This window comes from Beta vulgaris, chromosome 8 (genome assembly GCF_026745355.1).
Source record: "Beta vulgaris subsp. vulgaris cultivar EL10 chromosome 8, EL10.2, whole genome shotgun sequence".
Taxonomy (NCBI): domain Eukaryota; kingdom Viridiplantae; phylum Streptophyta; class Magnoliopsida; order Caryophyllales; family Amaranthaceae; genus Beta; species Beta vulgaris.
This window is the reverse complement of record NC_079209.1, coordinates 11,152,652-11,165,362: the sequence shown is the minus strand read 5'-3', so window position 1 is coordinate 11,165,362 and position 12,711 is coordinate 11,152,652. Positions and strand designations below refer to the sequence as shown.

The 12,711-nt window shown below is 41.4% G+C and overlaps 1 protein-coding gene across 1 annotated transcript; it reads left to right on the top strand.

The window, feature by feature from the left end:
- The first annotated feature begins 7,621 nt into the window (after positions 1–7,621).
- Positions 7,622–8,345, top strand: LOC104882848 (uncharacterized). The gene has a single exon (XM_010667263.4). The coding sequence runs from the start codon at positions 7,771–7,773 to the stop codon at positions 8,137–8,139; it is 369 nt and encodes a 122-aa protein (XP_010665565.1). The 5' UTR covers positions 7,622–7,770; the 3' UTR covers positions 8,140–8,345.
- Positions 8,346–12,711: the final 4,366 nt, after the last annotated feature.

Sequence of the window (12,711 nt, the reverse complement as noted above, 5' to 3'; positions counted from 1 at the left end):
GGGCCTGTTTTAGTTTCAGATTTAGACTCATCTGTTTAGGTTAATTAGTATGATAATGTATAAACCCTATTATTAATCTCTGCCTCCATTTTTTCTGTAATATGTACTCTCCTAAACCTAATAAAATCGTTTATCCTCTGTCTATGGATGTAGCTAGCACATTGTTAGTGAACCACGTTAATTTTTATTTTGATTGTTCATTATTTTTTGTTTCGTTAATTGCATCTGTCACAACATCCCTCAAAGTTGCAATCGCTTTGAGATAATAAAAACTTGAGACTTTTTAAAAGCAAACTAGTAGTTGGCCAGGCAATATCCCGTATTATTTTATTTACTAATGTGTGAGATTATATTTTATATCATTATAAAACAATCCTAAAACGTCACATTTTGTGATAATTGCAATAGTGTAATAGATTAACTTGAATCAAATCGAATCCTAATTTTACGGGATAATCACCAAATTAAAACCTTTATTTATTTATTTTGGTTAAACGCCAAACTAAAACCTTTCAACGACAAAGAAATAATGATAAGTCAGTTTGATACACACGTGTACTATTGTAGTTTAAAAAGCACATGTAGCTTAGACCGTATCCATGATTTGCTACTGATCCAGCAAATACAATCAAAATTTTAATTAAACATGATGATGAAAAATTAACAAACGATTGATAATAATTTGAAAAGAATCGTATTGTTTACATTTTTGAAAGAGAGAAAGTACATGTGGCAGCATGAAAGTTCTCGCCTTGAGTTATATATACTTCTATGTAGCTAGGATTGTGGTGTCAATTTTTTTTTCTTTTGAAACAGAGCATGTTTTGTTACGTAATACTCCTAATCACATTATTAAAAGTCAATCATAAAGCATGGCGATGAACGCATCTAAACTCTTGCTTCTGACCGTTGATGTAATATTTTTCAAAGAAAAACTATAAGCTAATAGGTTGCATGAATTTGGGTATGAAAATGAGCATGATTCATCAATTAGGCATATATAAAGCATGCTATGATGAATTGAATTTTAATATATTTCTTCCGTTTCGTTTTAATTGTAACAAATAAATATTTTATATCTCACAAAAAATATCCTTTTGTTGCGATTAAAATGAAACGTCGGAAGTAGTATATTATAAAATGCTTCATTTCAAATAGGATTTTTGATGGAAATAATCCCACCTTCGAGCAATCCTCACAAAACAGTCCCACCTTTCATATATTTGGGAATAATTCCACCTTTAGGATGTGTCTGCTCAAAATGGACCCTACCTGTTGGTAACTTGCAAATATAGGTTTTCACTTTTCTCCCTCCTTTACTTCTTCTCCTCCACAACTACCACCACCTAGCCACCCCACCATGCAGTCCCCACCCCCAACCCCACACCCACAGCAAACCCCAGTCTCCCCACCCCCTTGCCAGCACCACCAGTCCACCACCCCACCCTTGCAGCCCCACCCCAGCCTTAGCCCCCACCCTTGCAGCCCCACCCCAGCCTTAGCCCCCACCCCTCCGCTGCAAATCCCCTCCCTCCTGCAAAACCCCCTCCACTGCAAAACCCCCTCCCCCGCAAACCCCTTCCCCCCAAACCCCTCAACCCCCCCCCCCACCCGCGCTTTCTCAGCAAACCCCCCACCCCGCTCGCACGCTTCCACGGCAGACCCTCACCCCTTCTTCTTCTTCTTCTTCTTCTTCCTCTTTCTCCTTTCTTCCTCTTTCTCCCTACTCTGTAAATTCAAAAAACAAATTCGTTTGGGGGGAGGGGCGGTGGCTGCCTGCTTGCAGGGGTGGGGCGGGGGTTTACAGTGAGTTGGGGTGGGAGAGAGATAGTGGGAGGATTTTTTTTTAAAAAAAAACATAAAGTGTGGGCCATCACCTTTTGAACCGGTGACCAGTAAAAAGACCCGTTTTTGACAAATGTTCCACAAAGTTGAGATTATTTCCAAATTTATGAAATGTGGGACTGTTTTCGAAAGATCGTTCAAAGGTGAGATTATTCCCATCAAAAAATCCTTTCAAATATATATCAAATACATTTTAAGAATTTTATGAGATAGTCGACAGAACATAAAGAATTTGTAATCCAAATATTCCAATAAGATTAAGGACCAGATGAAGTTAGACTATCTAAAGCCAAGAAAAAAAAAAGAATGAAATATCTATCTATTAATGAAATAGTTGTATCATACTCATAAGTCATTATTGATATAAGTACAATAGCTGCAATAATGAAGTACCCAAAATACCATAAATTATATACTAGTTAGTACAACTAAGCAAAATTTGACTTAATAAAAAGGATTACACGTGTTTCTGCTAAGAAATTGAGGGTGATCACAAATGTTGAGGTGTGCTGAGAGACTTGATGTAGGCCCCAAGAAGGTATGTCCGAGCTCCATTCTCCGTACACCGGAATCCTGCAAAAGGTAAGGTTAGCCTACCCCGGGGGTGGTCCCGGGATCGCCCCCGACGCTCAAGTCAGTTGATGATTGAGGTAGAGAGAGAAAGGGATCAATGTAGAGAGAGATGCTCTCGTTTTTGTAGCTTCGAATTGCGTACCTTTGTCTGGTGAGACAAGCCCCATTTATAGAGGAGAGGAGCCCCAATAAATGAGGGTATTTTGGTCACCTCCAGCTGGTGGAGGGATGGCTTCCTAGATGTAGGGGCATTTTAGTAACTTTGCCATAGGTGGGCTGGTCCAAGAAATGGGCCCAAACAATTAGCCCCACGCCAAGTGATCGGAGTGGAAATCACCATTTTTAGTGCGGTTGATTGGCGGAATAAGCTGATTGCACTTTTGCCGATATTGAGCGGGACCCAAGAATCTTCTGGCACTAAGATTAACCAAGCACGGGGGTCTCGTGAGTCGGGGTCCAGGGGTGAAACGCCCTGGTGGGGGTTAGGGGGCAACGCCCCCGAACTTTTTCGGAGCCTTGGTCGAGCTGAGGGGATGCTTTTGACTCAGGCCGAGCAGGCGCTATTGAGCAAGCCGAGCAGGTACCCTTGAGGCCGAGCAGGTGCTATTGAGCAAGCCGAGCAGGTACCCTTGTCGTTGGCCGAGCAAGTGCTTCACTGGCTGGCCGAGCAGGTACCCTTGCTGCTGGCCGAGCAGGTGCTTCACTGGCTGGCCGAGCAGGTACCCTTGTTGCTGGCCGAGCAGGTGCTTCACTGGCTGGCCGAGCAGGTACCCTTGTTGCTGGCCGAGCAGGTGCTTCACTGGCTGGCCGAGCAGATACCCTTGTGGCTGGCCGAGCAGGTGCTTCACTGGCTGGCCGAGCAGGTACCCTTGTTGCTAGCCGAGCAGGTGCTTCACTGGTTGGCCGAGCAGGTACCCTTGTCGCTGGCCGAGCAGGTACCCTTGAGGCTGGCCGAGCAGGTACCCTTGAGGCTGGCCGAGCAGGTACCCTTGAGGCTGGCCGAGCAGGTACCCTTGAGGCTGGCCGAGCAGGGGCATGGGCCGACTGGCCGAGCAGTGGAATTGGATGTGGTCGAGCATCTTTCTCGAGCTTGACTGGCCGAGCTGATGGAGCGACCCTCCTGGCCGACCAGGTGCTTGGTTGGCCGACCAGGTGCTTGCTGGCTGAGCTGATCGAGCGACCCCCTGGGCTTTGCTGGCCGAGGCCGAGTAGGTCGAGCCGAGCGAAGTTACTCTCATGGCCGAGCAGGGTGCGCTGATGCTGGCCGACCTAGGTCGAGGCCGAGCTACTCCCCTAGCCGAACTAATGGTTGGTCAAGCTGATGCTCGAGGATGGCCGAATGGCCGACCAAGTGCCAAGGGCGAGTTCTAGCTAGCCGAGCTGATGGGGTGCCTTTGCTTGGCCGACCCGGTTCATTCGAGGCTTGGCTTCATGGTGCCCTTAAGACTTGGCCGACCAGGTAGATTGGACGCCACTCGGATGAGGGGCTAACGAGCTCAATGATGTCCGAGTGGGTGCCAATGAAGTACTTAGTTTGAACTTCGCTAAGTATTTGGGTGACTCGTCAAAGGAGAGAGGGTCTCCCAGTGGCCGAGCGAGTCGGATGCCACTCGAATGAGGAGCTAATGAGCCCCATGCTGTCCGAGTGGGTGTCAAAGAAGTATTTAGCCTTAATTTGGCTAAGTATGAGAGTGACTCGTCAAAGGAGAGAGGGTCTCCTAGTGGCCGAGCGACTCGATTTGTTTGCACTTAGCTATTTTTGCTAAGTGGTAGGGTACTCCTGGCCTGGCCGAGGAGGTACCGCGAGAATCACGCTCGACTCGGGAGGCTAATGAGCCTCATGTTTGGCCGAAGAGGTAACTTTGTTTGCACGCTCGACTCGGGAGGCTAATGAGCCCCATGTTTGTCCGATGGGGTGAATTCGTTTGCACGCTCGACTCGGGAGGCTAAGGAGCCCCATGTTTGTCCGAGGAGGTGAATTTATTTGCACGCTCGACTCGGGAGGCTAATGAACCCCATGTTTGGCCGAGGAGGTGAATTTGTTTGCACGCTCGACTCGGGAGGCTAATGAGCCCCATGTTTCTCCGAGGAGGTGAATTTGTTTGCATGCTCGATTCGGGAGGCTAAGGAGCCCCATGTTTGTCCGAGGAGGTGAATTTGTTTGCACGCTCGACTCGGGAGGCTAATGAGCCCCATGTTTGGCCGAGGAGGTGCATTTGTTTGCACTTAGCTATTTTCGCCAAGTGGTAGGGTACTCCTGGTCTAGCCGAGGAGGTACCGCGAGATATGCTCGACTCAGGAGGCTACTGAGCCCCATGTTTGGCCGAGGAGGTCTTGCGACGCTACTCGACTCCCGAGTAGGTCCAGTCGTTGATACTTGGCTATCTTTCGGCTAAGTTGGTTAGGACACTCCTCTTATGACTGAGGAGGTGCCAATGAATGAGCTTCCCGACCCGGGAGGGCTTTGCTAGCCTCATGCTTCCCGAGGAGGTCTTCTAACGCTACTCAGATCCCGAGTAGGTTCAATTATTAATACTTAGCCGCTTCTCGGCTAAGTTAGTAGGACGCTCCTTTTCTGACTGAGGAGGTGCCCATGATGGAGATTCTCGACTCGGGGAAGCTAGCTAGGGAGATCCATGCTTCCCGAGGAGGTCTTCTGACGCTACTCAGATCTCGAGTAGGTCCAATTATTGATACTTAGCCGTTTTTCGACTAAGTTAGTCGGGGGAGGCTTCTCCATATTTGAGTGCCATTGGAGAAGTTTTTGTTCAGGAGATGACGAACATCATTGCACCTCCATCAATTGTATTCATTTGACCAGCTGAGGCGTTCAAGCAATTAGCCCCACGCTGGATGATCGGATAGGGTAGCATCATTCTTTCCCAAGGCGATCGTCCAGCGGAAACCGAGAGAGATCTATGTTCCTGGGGTACCCTGCTAGGCCTGAGAGGGGGGGTGAGAAGCCCTAGTTAGAGTTAGGAAGCAACGCCCTCGAACTTTTGCGAAGTATAAGCTGCCCGAGCAGCTCCCTTGGCCGAGATTGTGCCTCGCTTCAAGTTATGCTCAATACAGGATGGCCGACCGGGACCCTGTCTGAGCAGGTATCAGTGAATTACTTAGCCTAAATTTGGCTTAAGTATAGGGGCGGCTCGACGAAGGAGAGAGAGGGTCTCCTATCAGCTGAGCGGGTCGGATGCCACTCGGATAAGGGACTAATGAGCCACATGCCGTCCGAGTGGGCGCCAATTTAAGCACTTAGCTTGAATGAGTACGCCGCTAAGTATGAGTGACTCAGCAAAGGAGAAGGGGTCTCCTAGTGACCGAGCGGGTCCAAATATGGAGGATATGGGTCTATTTGAGCTTCGCCCTTTTGACGTCATGAATACTCCGGTATGTTGTACTTAGCCATTTTTGGCTATGTTAGTGAGATTTCCCCTCCTGACTGAGGAGGTGTCATGGCGAAATTCTAGCCTTTTGAGCCTCCTTTTGCTTGCCTCTATTAGCTTGATAGTCTTAGTTTTGCTAGACTGATCTGGGTGATGCAAGGCTTTTGATAGTGTGCCTTTGAAGCTGAGATAAATTTCTCATAAGTTGAGTAGGCATCTGAGGCCGAGTAGATGTCTCGGCTGAGCAAGCACCCAAGGATGAGCAAGTACCCAAGGATGAGTGGGTACATCGAAGGAGTAGGTACCGTTGATGAGTTGGTGCCTTTGATGATGAATAGGCACATCTGGCTGAACTACATCATAAACTCGAGGGTGCCACTTCTTATTCTGGAGAAGTTTTACGGTTCTGAGTCACCATACCCCTTGTTCAGATCAGTTTTCATGGGTTGTGTTCTTCAATACAACCTCTTCCGAGTGATAACAGGTTTTGCCCTTTGGGGGTTGACGCGGTCCTTCCCTCTATTTAGGCCCTAGCCGGTTAGGCTGACCATCTCAAGAAGGACGAATGATCTCCTCACGACGAGTGGAAACCATACACATCCGACTTTGCTGGAGAGTTTGTTGAAGATGAGATGCAATCAAGGTGACGTTTGTTGAAGTTATGGGCATTGGGTCAGCTATTCATATCTGACCTGCTGCTGCGGGATGACCGACTCCGTAGTGGATTCTCCATTGGGGTTGAATCCTCATCATTCGAATAGAGGGATAGCACCATAGGTGCATATGGGTTGCTTGAGCTCTCCGGGAACGGTTGGCTTGGGAGCATGTCTTCATGGTTGGGGCCATTGCTGAGCAGCAATGAGGTGAGTTTTGCTGAGTAGCAACAAGGTGAATCTTGCTGGGTGGTGGCGAAGTAACTTCTTGTACTTTCCCCACAGACGGCGCCAAACTGTTTCTGCTAAGAAATTGAGGGTGATCACAAATGTTGAGGTGTGCTGAGAGACTTGATGTAGGCCCCAAGAAGGTATGTCCGAGCTCCATTCTCCGTACACCGGAATCCTGCAAAAGGTAAGGTTAGCCTACCCCGGGGGTGGTCCCGGGATCGCCCCTCCGACGCTCAAGTCAGTTGATGATTGAGGTAGAGAGAGAAAGGGATCAATGTAGAGAGAGATGCTCTCGTTTTTGTAGCTTCGAATTGCGTACCTTTGTCTGGTGAGACAAGCCCCATTTATAGAGGAGAGGAGCCCCAATAAATGAGGGTATTTTGGTCACCTCCAGCTGGTGGAGGGATGGCTTCCCTAGATGTAGGGGCATTTTAGTAACTTTGCCATAGGTGGGCTGGTCCAAGAAATGGGCCCAAACAACACGTAAAATCAAAAGTTCAATCTTCATTAGGGGAACATTAGGGATGATAACGAAATCTGCTTACTCTTCCCCTCCCTCCTCCGAACAAAGTTTCTAGCTCACTAATCTTGATAGGATTGACATACATGAGGTTTGGACCTTATATGGATCTTCGTCTTAGATTCTTACCTACCTAAATGTATATACACATGCTAAATAGTATCTCCATTTTCAAAAAAAAAATACTAGCTAATAACTCATCAAGTAGCTTCTATTATAATTAATCAATTTCACTAATACAACTCCGAAATGTTCTCATATTTCCAAGTAATTTCTTTTCTTTTTTCCTATCTGTCATATTGATTAGTGCTTAAAACATAAATTGCACATGGTATGCTTTGGCATCCCTTGATTATTAATTCTTTGACTACCTCACTCCTTCCTACTTGGCTACTTATATATACACCAAAATCCCTCCCACCCTCATTTCATACCCCTACTAAACATTACATTTTTCCTCTCTCTTTTCCCCCCTTCTTTTTCTTCCCCCTTTCTCCAACTTTTTTGGTACATTATTTGATTTCCTACTCAAAAAAAAAAAAAGGTCCATATTATAAAAAGAATGGCAACTATTTTTAAGAGAAATAATAGTTTTGGTTACACTATGATGGAAAAAGAAGACCCAGAAGATAAACATCATAGAAAGGCGCAATTTTTGATTTACAAGACATTGAAGCAAGTTGATCAAGTAATAGTGAAGAAATCATCAAGACCATCTTGGTTAAGATTGAGAATATGCAAATTGAAGATTAGAATTGGTAAGAAATTATTGAAGCTAAGAAAGACTATATTGGTTAATATGGTTAAAACTAAGATGGGTGTTTGTAAACATGTTATGGGTCATCTTAAGAACTTTAAACGTTTGTTTCGAGTTGGTGGCCGACACGGTGGTGCCGCTATCGGCCACCTTCCTCAGCCTTTGTTCACTTGATTATTTTCTTCAATAAAAATGGATCACAAACTTATGGTAATTAAATGTCCAATGTATGAGATAAGTTCACCTTTTCTTTTCTTTTCTTTTTTCTTTTCTCTTCATTGAATGAGAAAAGTTACTACATGGAAAATCCAATTACTTGTAAGAGAAAGGATTAATTTGCTCAATTTCTCTGTTAATTATATATACACAAATTATATTAAGGTTTTGCATAATTATATTGTACTCCGTCCGTGCAAAATATAGTTCCTATTTTCATTGTAGTGTCCCAAAATATAGTTTACATTTCTATATATTTAGTTCGACATTTTTCCGTAATTTGTCTAAAAAAATTGTATCCCATCATTTATTTACTTCTAGATTTTTGTTTTTTTGTTTATTCAACCAAAATGTTACAATTAATTCACTTTCACCAATTATTCTCTATTTTCTCATACAGCATTTATTTAAATAAACAAAAAAAATTATTATCTCTCTTATATTTTACTTGCATAAATTACCGTGAAAAAACAAAAGGGGAGGGAGTATGAAATAAGTCAAAGTTTCACTCTTTGTGCATTTTTATTGCCAGCGTAAGTTAAGGCGTGGCTATTCCATATGCTTACGGCATCATGCCAGTGATTAGAAGAAATGAAGTTAATTGTTGCGGAGTATATTCTGGTGCGTGATATAATGCACACAAAAAAACGGTTAATTAGTTGACCAAATGCAATGAAACTTTATAGTAATTATATTCCTATGTATTAGTAATCGATCTAATGCCATGTTTAGTGGGAATTAAGGAACGTTACTTAATTAACTGATAAGGTTGTGTCGAAGATTCCATTGTTCATCACATGGGTGTTTTTGGAATCATGGAATATTATAAGGGTGTTTTGGGAAATGTTGAGAAAGATATGAGGGTATTTTTGGTTTATTATAGTTGTAATGTGATGAGAAAACACTAAACATCAGTGTTTTAAGTTCAAGTTTCTCTCATGAGTCTCATATATTCAATAATTATTGCTTAAAGATAAACACATTGCTAACTTAATTGTGACTTAACATATGAGTAAACCTGACAAAACCGATCTAAATTGTACTTGGAAAGTGGCGGGTATTTTTTTATAATAAGATTCATTATAGTATATCTGTCATAAAATAATAATGCTCAAATTGTAGGGTTCATGAAACAAAAGAGGCAGAAATACAAAATTGTAACTAAGTGCGAATGGGAGGCTCAAATACTAGGGTGAGCAGAAAAACTGGGTACTCGGTTCCAAACCCAAAACCCGTAAGTATTTGGTGGGTTCGAAACTGGAATTGGGTTTATTGGAATCGGGTTCGGGTCCAAATATAAGGAATTGGTTGCAAGTGGTTCCAATTCTGTGTAGCAAAATTTTGGACTTGGTATCCACTGGGCGCCCAGTAAATATAGATACTTGACGAAATCAGGTCTCGGACTAAGTACCTAGTGGAATTTTTTATGTATGATGAATAATTTAATCTTAAAACTTATTAGCTAGTCAACAGAAGTTTGGCCGAAAATTATATCAAAGGATACTAATATATATATGTCATGGTTCTTATTTTAGTCGTTATTAAGTTTAACAATAAAATAATTTAGCTTTTAAATGCCATTTGGTACCGGATACCTAATACTAGAAAGTCACCTCCACTCAAAAGCGACACTACATCACACTTTTAGATAATCGGGTACCCGATGTTGGAACTGGTTCCAACTGGTTCCAAGATCGATTCCAGAAATTGAGGACCAGGTCCAACCAATTACAATTTCGGTTCTAAATTTCATGAAACGGTTCTGACTAAATCCAAGTCCAATTATTAGAATTTTAACCGAATACTTGATTGTGCTCACCCCTATCAGATACAGTACCTAAATTTTGACAATTACTCGGCTCCTGCAAGGCTACAACCATTTAAAACTAGCTCAACTAACATAACTAACTAGTGCTTTCACCTTGAACTTGTAATAGATATCCAAAAATTAACGTTTAAATGGCTGACATTATAGCACCATGTCATGATTGATGACAACAAAGATAAAGCACCAATTGACTAGGTGGCGTAATTTTACATATAGTCTAGTTAACCCTTTAAAGATTCGTTAATTAACGTCTTATGAAGTTACACGATACATTACACATACCTTACTTGATCATCAATCATCATAATCTGTTGGCTTCAGTTTCAAAGATGTTATACCAATCATACCTTCCCTTGACTACTACGACTGTAGCCTAAAAGTACTTTTAAGGAACCTACGTTAGTAGCAGAAATCTACAAATTACATAGTGCAACTTTTTTTTAAAAATAAAGAATAAAAAAATTGGTAAGAATAATTTTTTTCGGCTGTCCTCGCACAGGGCCACCATTCAGAGACCCATTACAAGACGTGAGTTCCTCATTCATGTTTATTGTTTGTCTGATGCTCATATTCAACGTGTTAATTTAGTACGGGCATTAATTATCCTTCTCTACTACTACATCCTAGAAAACTCATTGCTGTGAAATAAAGAACGGGATAATATACATATTCCCCTTTTATAATTTTACTTTCTACATTGAATTGTTTTCCAATAAATTAAACTTATGTTGACTAAACTAAATGTTAACTCGAAAGAAACACTATAAGAGGGGAGGTAAATTGTAGTGTGAAACTTATTAACCAAATAAAGCGAAATTTAAAACATAAGCAATAAGGAATTAAAAGTGCAAGAGATATTTTTACATGGAAACTTCTTGTCTCAATACAAGAAGAAAAACAACGACCTCCTTAAGATTTAAATTCTTCACTACAATAGGGAACTTCCTCTATTACAATCTATTACATACACAAGTTCCATTAGGAACTCCAACTCTTTCACAAGTTCCACTAAGTACTCTAACTCGATCTCTCACATGTTCCACTAGGAACTCAAGACTTAACTCAAAGTCTCTCAAGAGTTCCAACAACTCTTTATAAAAGGTTTACTCAAACCCTGCTTCATCCCTAGATAGACTTCACCACTCAACCTAACTCAAACTTAATACAAGAATTTACTCAAACTCTTCACCAATTCTCATTACAAGAGTTCACTCAAACCCTTTAACCCCATACTCAAATACATACACTTGATAATTTGGTTTAACTCTAGTATATAGAAAGTGAATAACTGTAAAGGAACATGACACTCGTAAGAAGTTGTAACTCACAGGAGCTGACTTAAAACAAGGAATAGAAAAATATAATTATTTTGTAATATTATTTCTTAAGCCAGACGTCATGATCATAGTAGGAAAAGGACGATTTGCGTCCCCCCAAGTGCGACATAAGCCTCTATTTATAGCATGCGCAAGACTTGAGCACCACTTGCACTTATTTCTCCATTAACCCATGATCAGTTAGTTGGGAGAAACTTGAGGAAGAAACAGTCACCTTCTTGGGCACCACTTGTGTCATGTCTACAGTAAAATAGTTCGAGTAAAAATAGGAAAAATAAAATAAATACTTGGAGAAAAAACAACTATTTTATCAGAATATAATCTAAGAGATATTTTTTCAAAACTCATTTTTTATTTATTTTCTTATGTAAAAATATTTTACTGAAAAAAATTTCATAAACATGACATAAATACATGAGTTCTGTTCTACAGGAACTCACGTCTACAAGTTCCATCACTCACAAAAGCTCATTGTACATATTATATATCTAGGCTATTTATTTCCAAAAACAAATAAGATAAAAAGAATTAAATCAAAGACATTAAAATCGAATCCTAAACTAGAACTTATTTTATTTAGAAATTATCTTTTATTTAAAACTAAATCTTATTCTAAAATAACTAATGCATATTATCTAATAACAATTAACCACGTAGAGGTTTATTAAGAAACAAACTCTAAATAAGCCCTACAGATTAAGATAATAATATGCAACCACAGACTCTTAAATACTTTCGACTCTAAGTTCTTTTGGACGCCTTGTTTCATTACCTTTTAGAATTCTCATACTGACATGAATCTTAGAACATAAACTCATATTTTCTGTCTTCATACCCATGCTGCTCCAACTTAAGAACCGCATGCTGATAGCTCCAACTCAAAAACTTCGATGTGCTAGCTCCTCTAAGGAACTTCGATGTGCTAGTTCCTCTAAGGAACTTCGCACTCATGGTTCTTGTTCAGAAAATTCTTGTTTCAACTCTGAAACTTCATTTTGCTACTCGCACTTATGAACTACTCCGGAACTTCATATTCAATGTTCCACTTACGATATACCTAGGAACCGCTCTATTTGTGTTCCTTCTAGGAACTCTTCATATTTGGTTCCAGCTTAGGAACTTATATAAAGTCTAGCAGCACATCTCTTTGGAGTTCTTCCTCAGGAACTTCACTTGTTTGAATTCCTTCATGATGTGATATATTTGATCTTCCATGACTTGTTCTATGTTAATGTAATATGCACATCTCAATCACACATGTTAGTTAGATAATTATCATTTAGTTACAATCATCAAAACACTACATGAGTCAACACTAAACAACTAGTCAAAATTAGAAGTCTCGATTCACGTAGCCCTCATAGT

What these genes read in the sequence shown, in the direction of transcription:
- LOC104882848 (XM_010667263.4), top strand. Translation starts at nt 7,771, where the DNA reads ATGGCAACTATTTTTAAGAGAAATAATAGTTTTGGTTACACTATGATG.